The 14567-nt window shown below is 40.2% G+C and overlaps 1 protein-coding gene across 1 annotated transcript in view; it reads right to left on the bottom strand.

Moving 5' to 3' along the window:
• CACNA2D3 (calcium channel, voltage-dependent, alpha 2/delta subunit 3) overlaps window positions 1-14567 on the bottom strand; it is a 1461104-nt gene that overhangs the window by 336143 nt on the left and 1110394 nt on the right. The window contains exon 17 of the mRNA XM_006862056.1: window positions 10888-10962. Coding sequence (XP_006862118.1) covers window positions 10888-10962 — 75 coding nt within the window. The remainder of the gene's footprint in view (window positions 1-10887; window positions 10963-14567) is intronic.

Below are 14567 nucleotides of genomic sequence, written 5' to 3'. Positions count from 1 at the left end.
GTTATCCACCTATAGTCTGGCTACAGCCTTCCACTGTTATCCACCTTTAGACTGGCTACAGTCTTCCACTGTTATCCACCTATAGTCTGGCTACATCCTTCCACTGTTACCCACCTACATTCTGACTACAGCCTTCCAATGTTACCCACCTGCAGTCTAACTACATTTGTCCAATGTTATCCACTAACAGTCCGATTACAGCCATCCAATGATATCCACCTGCAGCCTGACTACAGCTGTCCAATGTTATTCACTTACAGTCTGACTACAGTTGTCCAGTGTTATCCTCTTGCAACCTGACTACAGTCATCCAGTGTTATTCACCTGCAGTTGTTAGCCACCTACAGTCTAACTTGTTAAGTTAGTTGTTGGTAAGTGCCATTGAGTCATTTCTAACACATTGCGATCAGGTATAGGTTTTCTGAGGAGTGCTTGGGGAATTTGAACCACTGACCTTGTGTTTCAACCAATCTTTCAGTCCAGTGTTTATTCTACAGTGCAACACCAGGACTCCACAAATTGACTACAGCCATCCAATGTTATCCAGCTACAATCTGACTATAGTTGTCCCACATGGCTAGAGAGACAAGGCTTCTCAGTCACATCTTCCCTCCAACCAGTCTGCTTCACAGCCAGAAGAACTACCTCACGCATAGTAAATTCAGTATGTCTAACAGTCCTGGTGGCATAGTTAGGTTGCTAATCACAAGACCAGCAGTTTTAACCCACCAGCCACACTGCAGGAGAAAGATGAGGATTTCTGCTCCTATAAAGATGTACAGCTTTGGAAACCCTATATAGGGTTGCTATGAGTTGCAACCAACTCCACGGCACACAACCATCACCTGGTTTTACTTGCTTGAGGGCACTTGGAATACTGTTCTTGGCTTCCATCAGCCCTGAACATCTTACCCATTTAGGAGTCCTCATTCGGTTTTTAAGAAAAGCTCTGAACTGCCAATTGCAAAGCTGTCAGTCAGTTCAAACCCACCAGCTTGGAAACCCTATACAGAGTAGCTACAAGTTAGAACTGACTCACGACATTTAACGACAGCAACAACAGGCAGATCTGGGTTAGAGTCCTTGGTTCTGGCATTATGATCTTAGGGAAGTCATCTTAACCCTTGGTGCCTTGTCTCCTCTTCTATAACATATTTATCTTCCTCATAAGAAACTCAGAAGCTCATTCTGACACTCACAGATCCAATCCCAACCCGGCCTTCTAGCCACATCCATCTAGCCTCCTCTGCACATACATGGACTTCACATACTACATGTACACCTAGAACCTAGATTGGCTGCTAAACTAGTTAATGACTAAAAACATTAACACACATAAAACACTTAGAAAATAGTCCGGCACACAAAAAAGAATCAATACATGTTAGAAAACATACTAAAGCCAAGAAATGATAAAGAAACAACATACTGCATCTTCCCTAGTATCTATGTCTGCTCGTACACAGATCTTATCTGCTGTATCACATTGGGAGGTCTTTAAGGTAAGCAACATCACTATAACCACTCCAACAAGCCTGCTCAAGTGTAGAACAAGGTGGTCATGCAGTAAATACAGAAAGAAAACAATGCAGATGTCTCTCCATCACTGCCAACTCCCTTCAGGCCCACCATACCAAGAAACCCATTGTTGTAGTTGAGTGCTGTCCAACTCAGTGACCCTGTATAGAGTTTCCAAGGAGTAGCTAGTGGGTTTGAACCACTGACCTTGCTGTTAGCTTTCCTTGTCCTATAGCACCACACCTGGACCTCTGCCCATTGTTGTTGTTGTTAGGTGCCATCGAGTCAGTACTGACTCATAGTAACCTTATGCACAGCAGAATGAAACACTGCCCAATCCTGGGCCAACCTCATTATGATTGCCATGCTTCAGTCCAGCAATGCTGCCACTTGACCAATCCATCTCGTTGGGGGTCTTCCTCTCTTTCTCTGATCCTCCACCTTACCAAACATGATATCCTTCTCCAGTGACTGGTCCCTCCTGACAATATGTCCAAAGTATGAAAGATGAAGTTTGGCCATCTTGGCCTCTAATGAGCACTATGTCTGCACTTCTTCCAAAACTGATCTATTGGTTCTTTTGGGAGCTCTTGGCACTTTCAATATTCTCATCCAACACCATAAGTCAAAAGCATCAATTCTTCTATGGTCTTCCTTATTCGCTGTCAAGTTTTTGCGTGCATATGAGGTTATTGAAAATACTATGGCTTGGGTCAGGCATACCTTAGTCCTCAAGCTGACATCTTTGCTCTTCAACACTTTAAAAAGGTCTTGTGCAGCAGATTTGCCTAATGCAATACATCGTCTGATTTCTTGACTGCTGCTTCCATGAGTATTGATAGTTGATCCAAGAAGAATGAAATCCTTGACAACTTCAATCTTTTCTCCATTGATAACAATGTTGTTTGTTGGTCCAGTGGTGAGGATTTTTGTTTTCTTTACATTGAGATGTAATCCATACCAAAGGCTGTGCTCTTTGATCTTCATCAGTAAATGTTTTAAGTCCTCTTCACTTTAGCAAGCAAGGTTGTATCATACGCATATCTCAGGTTGTTAATGAGTCTTCCTCCAATCCTGATGCCACATTTTTCTTCATAGAACCCAGCTTCTCGTATTATTTGCTCAGCATACAAGTAGAATAAGTATAGTGAAAGAATATAATCTTGTCGCACACCTTTCTTAATTTTAAACCATTCAGTGTTCCCATGTTCTGTTTGAACAACTGCCTCTTGGTCCAGGTACAGATTCCTCATGAGAACAATTAAGTGTTCCAGATAGCTTGTTATTATCCACACAATCAAAAGCCTTTGCGTAGTCAATAAAGCACAGGTAAACATCTTTCTGATATTCTCTGCTTTCAGCCAAGATCCATCGGACATCAGCAATGATAACCCTCGTTCAATGGCCTCTCCAGAATCTGGCTTGAACATCTGGAAATACTCTGTCAATGCATGATTGTAGCTGTTTCTGTATTACCTTTAGCTAAACTTTACTTGCATGGGATATCAAAGAGATTGTCCGATGATTTACACATTACATTGGGTCACCTCTCTTAGGAATGGGCACAAATACGGATCTCTTCCAATCAGTCGGCCAGATAGTTGTCTTCCGAATTTCTTGGCAGAGATGAGTGAGTGCCTCCTGTGCCGCCTCACTTTCTTGAAAGATTTCAATTTTTATTCCATCAATTCCTGGTGCCTTGTTCTTTGCCAATTCCTTCAATGCACCTTGCACTTCCTCCTTCAGAATCATTGGCTCTTGATCATATGCTACCTCTTGAAATGGTTGAACATGAACCATTTCCTTTTGGTACAGTGACTCTGTGTATTCCTGCCATCTTCTCTTGATGCTTTCTGCATCATTCAATAATTTGCCCAGATAATCTTTCAATAACAGAAGTTGAGGCTTGAATTTTTTCCTCAGTTCCCCCAGCTTGAGAAATGCTGAGCGTGTTCTTCCTTTTTGGTCGTCTGATTCCAGATCTTTGTACATTTTGTTGTAGTATTTGGCTTTATCCTCTCAAGCTGATCTTTGAAATTATCTGTTCAGCTCTTGGACCTCCTCATTACTTCCATTTGTTTTAGCATCTCTATGCTGGAGAGCAAGTTTTAGTGTCTTTTCTGACATCTATTTAGACTGTTTCCTTCTTTCTTGTTTTCTTAATGACTTTTTGCTTTCTTCATGTATGATGCTCTTGATGTCATCCCACAACTCTTCTGGACTTTGGTCTTTCGTGTTTAATGTATGAAATCTGTTCTTCAGATGATCTCTAAATTCAGATGGGATATATTCAAGGTCATATTTTGGCTCTCATGGACTTGTTTTCATTTTCTTGAGCTTTAGTTTGAATTTGCATCTGAGTAATTGATGGTCTGTTCCACAGTCTGCCCCTGGCCTTGTTTTCACTGATGATATGGAGCTTTTCCATTGTCTCTTTCTGCAGATGTAGTCAATTTGATTTCTATGCATTCCATCTGGTGAGGTCCATGTGTATAGTTGTCTTTTATGCTGTCTAAAGAAGGTATTTGAAATGAACAAATTATTGATTTTGCAGAATTCTGTCATGCGTTCTTCAGCATCATTTCTATCACCAAGGCCATATTTAACAACTACTGATCCTTCCTCTTTTCTCCCAACCTTTGCATTCCCATCACCAGTAATGATCAATACATCTTGATTGCATGTTTGATCAATTTCAGATTGAAGAAGTTAGTAGAATTCTTCTATTTCATCCTCACTGGCTTTAGTGTTGGTGCATACATTTGAATAATAGTGGTATTAACTGGGCTTCCCTGTAGGTGCCTGGATAGTATCCTATCACAGATAGCATTATACCTCATGACTGTTCTGGATATGTTCTTTTTGACAATGAATGCAACACCATTCCTCTTCAAATTGTCATTTTCGGCATGGTAAACCATGTAGTTGTCAGATTCAAAATGGCCAATACCAGTCCATTTCAGCTTACTAACGCCTATGATATCAATGTTTATGCGTTCCATTTCTTTTTTGACAATTTCCAATTTTCCCAGATTCATACTTCATACATTCCATGTTCTGATTATTAATGGATATTTACAGCTGTTTCTCTTCATTTTGAGTTGTGTCCCACCAGCAAATGAAGGTCTCGCGGGCTTTTCTCCCATGGGCTTTACTCCATTTGCATTATCACGGTCAACTCTACTTTGAGGAGGTAGCTCTTCCCCAGTCGCATTTTGAGTGCCTTCCAACCTGAGGGGCTCATTTTCTGGCACTATATCTGACAGTGTTTCTCTGCTATTCCTAAGGTTTTCAGTGACTAAATATTGAAAGCGGTTCAGCACTCCTTCTTCTTAGTAGTCTGTCTTTGTCTGGAAGCTCATCTGAAACCTGTCCAGCATGGGTGAGCCTGCTGGTATTTAAAATACCAGTGGCACAGTTTTCAGAATTACAGCTACTCAAGAGCCACCATAGTACAACAAACTGACAGATGAGTGGACTAAAAAATATTCATTTGGAATAAGTACTCCCCACATCCTTTCATATCTACTGTACTTGCAGACACAGAGCAAATGGTTACTGGCAGATTTCAATATTTCAATGGGGGCTTTGTAGACGTGCATCTTCTACTTGGTCTCCCCAAGGCTCCTTGGTGGGACTCTAAGACTGCTGGAAGGGAACGTCATTTACGTTCTCCTGTGTGTGAACAGATCCAAGTCCCAGGCCTCTTTGAGGAAGAAAAGCAAGGTAGGCACTCTATCTACTTTACCAGAGAAGTAGATGAACTACCAAAATCTCCACCAAAGGACAGATCAGGATGAAGGTGGCATCTTCCCAGTCCCATCTCTGCTAGTGCCCAAGGGAACAAAAATAAAACAAGAGATGTATTCAGGGTTCCACATTTTAAGATAATTGCATAAAGCTCACAAAGAGACAGAAAAGTAAATTTATATCTAGACAATAACTATGCCTTGTCCTGAAATATTTACAGCCGGAATTTTAAATAGTGATAAAGAACATGAAAAATCAATCGTATGTATAGAATTTCTCAAAGGGTCTAGTTCCAGAAAAGCAGTCAGTGGAAACCCTATTGAACACAGTTTTACTGTAGACTCATGAAGAATATAAGCTGATTCAACAACTAACTTTACTCAAATAGAAGTCCTCAAAGTCTAACTTTAATTCCTCTTGCTGCACTGCTGTGCCATTCGCCACCCAGAGAATAGGTACTCAGCCCACTGGAAACAGACCTCTGATTATCTTGCAGATAGCCACATCAGCCTAACATGGGATCACTGTACACCTGGCAACAGACAAATGTTTGTTGAATCAACACTGGTTAATCTATCAGGAAGTCAAAAGCTAGAGGCAAAGATGGAGTGGTTGAGAAACCCTTGGAAGACGGCTAAGGAAAGCCCAGTTATCAACAAAAAAGTATTACTTTGGCAGTTGACCCAATTCTACCAAAGTGAGTTTGCTGAGTAAGGCTTCTACATCTGAGCTATTTTGGGAGACACTTCATGATTCACACCCAAACCATACAAGATTAAAGAAAACACCTGATAAAATCAAGCCGAACATTAAGTTTTGGAGAAGGACTCTATTGTACAAATTAGAAAAATATTGGCATTATGCTTCAGAGAAACCTACTTCTTTTCCTCTGGCTGCAGAGGCTGGAGAGGCCTTAATGACCAGGGAAAGAGAAGTGAGTTGTTTTAAGTGAGGCTGCTCTATTGTCCTACACTGACCACAATCCCACACTCAATGCTTGCAAATCTGGAAGCCTTTATCCAACCAATGGGAGCATCCATTTATAATAAAGATACAATGATATGGCTGGGCTTGCGAGAAGGTGAGTTGGGTCTGAATGAGCATTTCCTGTCTAGGTTAGCTGGGAAAGCTGCTTGCAGTGGCTGTTCCTAGCTGTTCTTGAGAAGTTTGGTCAGATGCTTCGATGCCTGGTACCGACATAGGGTTTCCAGAAGACGCTCATAAGTTATGTCCTCTGAAACATTCCCAAATAAGTGAAAATGAAAACAGCAGCTGGGGAGGTTTTTTCATCTATTCTACTGAGTTCCTACTACATACTGAAAAAACTGATGGCTAAAGCAAAGGAGGAGCAAATCAGAAAAAGAGGTGAACAGATAACGTGTGCATGTAAGAACCAGGAGTATTCCATCCCATGCAAGCTGACCCTTTACTATCATTCTTCAGTGACCATTGCTTCTCATTTTGTCTTATTGCTGTTTTTGTTGTTTAAATAACTGTGGCCAATACATATTATAAGACTCCCAAGAATCTCATAGTATACTTGTTGTCTACCTGTCTGCTAGATGAGAATTGGCCAAGAGTCCTAGAGAATCCAGAAGAAAACTGAGGATGTGTGTGTGTGTATCTGAGAGGCAGACATACACACCTAATCATGCATACATATGCATATACATATGCACACACAGGCTTGAAATGAGGTTACATAGACCCATTTGAGAGAAGATTGGCAATTATGCCAAACTGTATAATACCAGAGACTGTCTGTATGCTTGTGTCTATGTGTGTATCTGACCCCATTGCCAATGTTTACTAGAATAGTCTGAACCAACTGAATTACCATAAAGTATTCTTCAGATTCCCTCTAAGCAATCCATGTCCTCCCAAACTTTATAGAAGCTGAACCCATGTCAAGAGAGCCAACAGAATACAAGCAAGATGCTCGCATAACCATGGTCACTCTGTGTATGGCTGGGAGCCTGTTTGTTGTACCTGTCTCTTTCTAGCATCCTGTCATTTACTTCAATACAAAATACAATCCAAAACTTATAATACAAATACTGTGGTTCTGACAGCTCATCCACAGTCACAAAGTTGCTATGTGGTAACACAAGGAGTCAAAGGAAACCTGCATGATGCTGAAGTTGAGTGTCTCTAATTCATCACTGCCTTTGCCCAGGATACAGTGGGGGAAAAACTCAAGAGAGAGCGAACACATATTTATTGAACAATTCGGCTGGGTTAGCTGACATAATCATCAATGGATGGCATTAACCCAGACTTTCTCTGATGATCTCAGTGTCAGAGACAGATGAATGAAAGAGAAGGTCCATTGCCCTGATCATTCCTTATGTTCTTATCATTTATCAATTGCAAAATCTGGTTTAGGTTTGAACAAGTGATTGGTGGGTCATTTTTCACATGCCACCCTGTTAATGGTAACCTCACTTTGGCTACACCACTTTTAGTGACGTCATTCAGCACAGTGCTTCAATGGTGAGAAGAATAAAAATGGCTCGTATCTATGAGTATGTGAACTTTCACGAGATGTCGACTTTCCTAAGAACCTTGCAGCTGCCTCTCGGTGGGCCCAGCTCTGGAAAGTGCTTCAGATGTACTATCTGCAAACAGATCATTTTCAGCATGGCTAGAAGATAAAAAGACCAGAAAGACATGGCGAGGAGATTGTGCAGTTGGGAGTTGATCATTTCTATTGTTACAGAGAAGGAAGATACCTTGGTGACTTCTGACATCTGGTTCCATTTCATTCTTCCTTTAAAAACCATTAGGAAGTTAATTCATTCACTAGCAGAAGATCCAGGTTTGATTATTTTATTGATTCTGTTCCATTTGAATTTGGAAAAACAGAAGTACTAGAAGCCCACACTCAGCCATACAACACACAGATTTCTACCGTCCCCGACGGACATATGCTAAGCATGGGTAATGTGCTAAGCGTGTTGCTGTCAGTGGCTTTTTCACTCAGACTTTTCAATAATTCTAACTGAGTTACATTTAGAATTGGTTAGTCAGTGAACGCATTCATTTTCAGATTTAAAAAATGGTTGAAATTAAAATAGGACCACAAGTCTCTTCTTAAAGTATGCATATGGGACCCACAGGAGGTGGCCACGCCTCCATTAAAACCAGGGTGATTAGAACAAAGCTGGATGGTGATGGAGCACTCATATGGACTGTTTCTAAACAATGATGTCAGCGAGAAGCAAACTGCTCCCCACAATGTCTCACCAATAAATTTGCATCCCAAGCACTGCTGCTCTTTTCTACTTTTGATGAAAGTGGAAATGGCATTTGGAGTGGATGTGTGTGTGTAAGTACATGTGTGTGGGGATTGCAATGGAAAATGAGTCACAGTTTTCGGACTTAAAAAGCAGTGTCCACTTTATTACTCTTTGTATTTTTATATCTTCTTTTAAGCAACACACACACAAAGAGTTGTCCATATCCCAACTATTCCAGAGATGGCAAGTGTATGGTATACTTAATGACAATACCTCTCCTGAGTCCACCACGGACACTGTCCATAAATGAGGCTCTTCTATAGATGAGCCTGATCACGCCCCGGAATTCTCCTCACTACATTACTCTAGGTGACTGCTACTGGGAATTAGGGTGGACAATGATAGCATCTGCTGTCCTGCATTTGGCTCCACTCCACTCATTTCAGAGAGAATGAAAGTGATGCTGAGCTAAAGATAGTGTGTTTCATACCAGGTCACCAAACAATACTACTGGGTGTCACTTGTACCAGAGATGAAGAAAATCTCCAACATTTCAATTCAACAGAAATGTGTTGAATACCTTTATATAACAAATGGACTCTCCTGCTCCAACCCAAGTCCCATGTATTGCCAGTCACATTTGATACAATAAATCAGACCCCAAATCCCTAAAAATTCATTACAATGGGATTAACCCTTAAATGCTCGTGATCAACAACAGTGCCTTGTGGGTACTTGTTAGATATATAGAGATAATAATTGTTATATATTTTGTTTTATATATATATATATTTGTTGTTGTTATGTGCCGTGGAGTCGGTTCCGACTCTTAGCAACCCTGAACAGGGTTTCTGAGGCTGTAAATATTTATGGGAGCAGAAAGCCTCATCTTTCTCCCACGAAACAGCTGGTAGTTTCGAATTGCTGACCTTGGGGTTCACAGCCCGATTCGTAACCACTACGCTACCAGAGCTCTCTCTCTCTCTCTCTCTCTCTCTCTCTCTATATATATATATATATATATATATATATATATATATATATATATATACACACACATACACTTAAGGTTATGAATCGGGCTGCGAACCTTAAGGCCAGCAGTTTGAAACTACCAGCCGCTCTGCAGGAGAAAGATGAGGCGTTCTGCTCCCGTAAAGATTTACAGCCTCAGAAACCCTGTACAGGGTCGCTATGGGTCAGAACCGACTTGACGGCACTTAACAACAACAACATACATACACATACATATATAGCTACATACATACATATATATAAAATATAGACTGCTAAAATATATGTAATTATATATCTATATATTACCACAAATAACTGTTAAGTGCCATCAAGTCCATTTCAACTCACAGTGACATTGTATAGGGTTTCTGATGACTAGCTGGTGGGTTTGAACTATTGACCTTGCGGTTCAAAGTCCAGTGCCACACCAGGATTTCTGGATCAGCAATGAAACACAAGGATGGTTTGTACCACAAGGTCAGTGGTTCAAACTCACCAGCTGCTCCTCGAAAACCCTATACAGGGTTGCCATGAGTTGGAATTGACTCCACAGCACTTAACAAAAGAACATACATTTTGTTGCTCTTTTCTTAAGTGCCATGGTGTCAGTTTCGACTCACAGCAACCTTGCACAGGGCTTCCAAGCAGCATTTGGTAGGTCTGAACCATCAGCCTTACAGTTATCAGTTCAGCACTTATCCTAAAGTGAGCGCCATACCAGAATTATACATATACGTTGTTGCTGTTAAGTGCCATTAAGTCAGCAACAATATGGGGTTGGTTCCAACTCACAGCGACTCTGAGTAGGGTTTCCAAGGAACAGCTTGGTGGGTGTGAACCACTGACCTTGCAGTTAGCTGGACCCTATGTATATACTGGTGTATATAATGCACTGGACCTCAAAGTCAGTTTGAACTGCAAAGTCGGCAGTTCAAATTCATCAGCCGCTCCTCAGAAACACTATAGAGGGATGCTATGTTGGCACTTACCAACAACAAAAAGGGTATGTATGTATGTATGTATATGTATATGTATATGACATGCATTGGCATATGTAAAATAAGTAAATCAATGTACACATAACTAAATGTGTTACTACGTAAAAGTACAATAGCAATATGTCTCCTACATATGTGCATATTATATGTCAAAATACTACCTGTAAACTTACATATATCCTGTTATTTACATGTTACATGTCAAAATACTACCTATCAATGATTACAGCTAACTTTTCTAGACAACACTATAAACTCAGCCTTCACAGTGGAAATTGCAGCTAAGCGGCATTATTGTCTAACTGAAGGAAATCTTTTAAAATCGTAGAAGGGAAAGCACAGTAAAAAGAAAGCATTTTTCTTACCAGCGGCCTGAGTTCTGGATGCGTCAGGATATATCCATTATTCGTGATTGCAAAGGCATAACCATGAATCCCTAACTGTAAGAGGAAGCAAGAAAGAAACCTTCATTAGCTTGCTCCCTGGTGGATTCACAAAGCATAAAGCAGGCCGGCATTTAGTAATTTACAGCTTAAACTTGGCATTCATAACCCTTATCAGCACAATATTTCATTAAAATGAATGCAAGGCGCTGATCCTTGACATTTGGTGGAAATGAAGACCTGTCACAGGATAAGTTCAGCAAATAGCACAATTTAAAATGTCATATCCCCATGCTGGCATCCAAGTCCCTTATTTTGATTTATTTAAATAAAAACAATTTCCCTTTTTTTTTTTTTCCCTTAAACAACAAAGTGGCTAATATTTCTGGAAAGATCCTATGTCCCATAAATAAACAGAGTTTTTATCAAGTTGGGTGTCTTCTCTCTTCCTGGTATATGAAAGAATGGGTCTCATGCCGATTTGCATGAAGGCTTCCTACAACTCCACACTCATGGGGCTGTCTGAGGCTGTCACTTTCCATAAATTTTCAAGGGTGAAAGTGTCCCCACCATACTATAGAGGAGCCTGCCAACCCCTTTCATATCCTTTCGTTTTTTATATCGAGCGGCTGCCAAGCTCCTCCACACATGCTTCCATCCGCACAAGCCTGGGTCATTTTCTATGCAGAGTCTCACTTAATTTATGTCTTCTGACTAAATGGGACTATGGGAAATAGTTTGAGAGCAATGAAATGTTTTATTAGCTTTAAAAAGTATGTAATCAAATTTAACACTGCACTTATTTAAATAATAATCCCAGCTTTTTGACAATATTTCTATTACACAGTTGACTGCACCCATTGGCTACAATAAATTTACCTACAAATCATTCATGTATTAAAATAGCCTCTGGCATAAAACCCTTACTGATTTCTCTCTGAAGAAAATGCAACCCACTCTTGCCAGAGCAGTGAAAGGAAAAGAAGTAAAAACCTTCCGTTTCTTTCCAACAGTTATTATTTCCTAGCTCTGAGTCTTCACTTCACTGTCTGTGAGTTTTCTTTAAAGTTCTCTGTCGCTCGCATTTATGAATATGATACTATTAAATGATCCAGACAACAGTCTACAAACCGGGGGTGAGTGACCCTGTCTGCTTGTTAGCTTAATGTCAAGGTGATGTCAAAGTACCTTCAGAGAATTTAACACTGGTGATTAAAAGTGTCCCTTGCATTACGTAAAGCAAATTTGTAAGTTTTAGACAAGGGGTTACCTGGTAAAGCAAGTCTTAATACAATTCTACTTGAAAAACAAACTAAAGATTTCCTGTCCTTTGGAATACAGATCATCTCTTTCATCTTATCTCTTGGAAAAATGTTTGCCACGGTCAACACTGCATTAATTACAATGTTTAAGTCCCAATTTAACACTATCCATAAGGTTTTCACTGGCCAGTTTTGTTTTGTTTTAAGAAGGGTATCAACATGTCCTTCTTCCCAGTTTATCATACTATCAGGAAGGACCAGTCCCTGGAGAAGGACATCTGGTTTGGTAAAACAAAGGGTCAGTGGAAAAGAAGAAGACCTCCTATGAGATGAATTGACACAGAAGCAGCAAAATTAAAATCAAACTTAGTAATAGTTGTGAGGATGATGCACAGCATGGGGGGCATGTTTAGTTCTGTTGTGCATAGGGTTACTATGAGTTGAAAGTGATTCAACACCACCTAACAACAACAACAACATTGGTTAACTACAGACTGTTGTTGTTTTAGGAGCCACTGACTTGATCCCGACTCACAGCCATAAAACCCTGCCTGGTCCTCTGCCGTCCTCACAAGCCTTGTTGTATTTAAGCTCATTGTTGCAGTCACTGCATCCAGCCATCTCCTTGAGGCTAGTCCTCTTCTTTGTTGACCTTCTATTTGATCAAGCATGATGCCCTGCTCCAAGGGTTGTTCGCTCCTAATTAACTGGCCAAAGTACATGAGATGAAATCTCACCATCCTCATTACCAAGAGACATTCTGTCTGTACCTCTTCTGAGTCGGATTTGTGTGCTCTTCTGGCAGTCCATAGTATTTTCAGTATTTTCACTGACTCCAAAATTCAAACACATCAATTCTTCTTTGGTCATCCATATTCACTGTCCAGCTTTCACATGCATATGAGGCAATCAAAAATACCATGGTTTGGGTCAGGTGTACCTTATTCCCCAAAGTGATATATTATATTTGCTGTTTAACACTTTATAGGGGTCTTCTGCAACAGGTTTGCCCAGTGTGATACATTGTTTAGTTTCTTGTCTGCTGTTTTCATGAGTACTGATGTTGGATCCAAGTAAAATGAAATCATTGATAACTTTAATCTTTTCTCCATTTATCAAGATGTTTTTTATGGTTCAGTTGTGAAGGTTTGTGTGTGTCAGTTTGTTGTCCTGTGGTGGCAGGCATGTTTCTGCGAGGCTGGCAGGTAGACCACTGGTATTTCAAATACCAGCAGGGTATCTATGGTGGACAGGTTTCTGCAGTGCTTCCAAACGAAGAACAGACTAAGGAGAAGGAACAAGTAGTCAACTTTTCAGGGATTAACCTGTGAAAATTTTATGAATAATACAGACTGGAGGGGTCAAAAAGGACTCTTGAGGACTTTAACTTTTACCATTAAAGGCAACATTGACATTTGATTTTAAATTCAAACTCAAAATTAGATCAAAGAAATTATGTTTTATGGTGAGCTAATGTGTTCAAGAGCAAAGATGTCAACTTGTGATTATAGAGCCCATGACCCAACATATGTATGTGAAAGTTGGACAATGAATAAGGAAGACCCTAGAAGAATTTATACATTTGAGTTATGGTGTTGGGGGAGAATATTAAAGGTACCATGGACTGCTAGAAGAATAGACAAATCTGTGCTGGAAGAAGTACAACCAGAATGTTCCTTAGAAACCTAGAAGGCTAGACTTCATCTTCTCATATTCCAGTCCCTGAAGAACATCATGCTTAGTAAAGTGGAGGGACAGGGGAAAAGAAGGAGACCCCAACAAGATGGATTGACACAGTAGCAGCAACAATGGGCTCGACAATACGTAACAGCAATTGTGAGGTTGGCACAGCACTGGACAGTGTTTCATTCTGTTGTACGTAGGGCCTCTTTGAGTCGGAACCAATTCAATGACACTTAACAATAACAAATGTAGTGTGGTGCTGTCGGATCAGCACTGGACTGCAAACCACAAGGTTGACAGTTCAAACCCACCAGTTGCTCCTCAGAAACCCTATACAGGGTTGCTATGAGTTGGAACTGACTCAATGGCACTTAACAACAATAGCAACAAGATAATCAATGTCATTATCATGCACATTACTTCCTTTCTTGCTTTACTGATGAGAAGTAACACTTAAAAGAAGGTAAGGACTCATTGTATAAGCTATAAAAGAAAAGCATAGGGCTTGTTATTTTCTTTTACAGTGCTAATCAAAATTGTAATAATCAATTATCTGTCAGTTTCATCATAATGAATCAAGTCATGAGTTACGGCATTCAATTATCTAATGTTTATTTCCCCACAGAATACAAGCTTGATGAAAGCAGAGCTCACACCATAAGATTAAAAACTGTGGAGGAGTAGCTGAGATGGACTACACAAGAGGAGGAAGAGCAA

The sequence above is a fragment of the Chrysochloris asiatica genome, unplaced genomic scaffold (assembly GCF_000296735.1).
Source record: "Chrysochloris asiatica unplaced genomic scaffold, ChrAsi1.0 scaffold00046, whole genome shotgun sequence".
Taxonomy (NCBI): domain Eukaryota; kingdom Metazoa; phylum Chordata; class Mammalia; order Afrosoricida; family Chrysochloridae; genus Chrysochloris; species Chrysochloris asiatica.
This window is presented reverse-complemented; position numbering and strand designations above follow the sequence as displayed.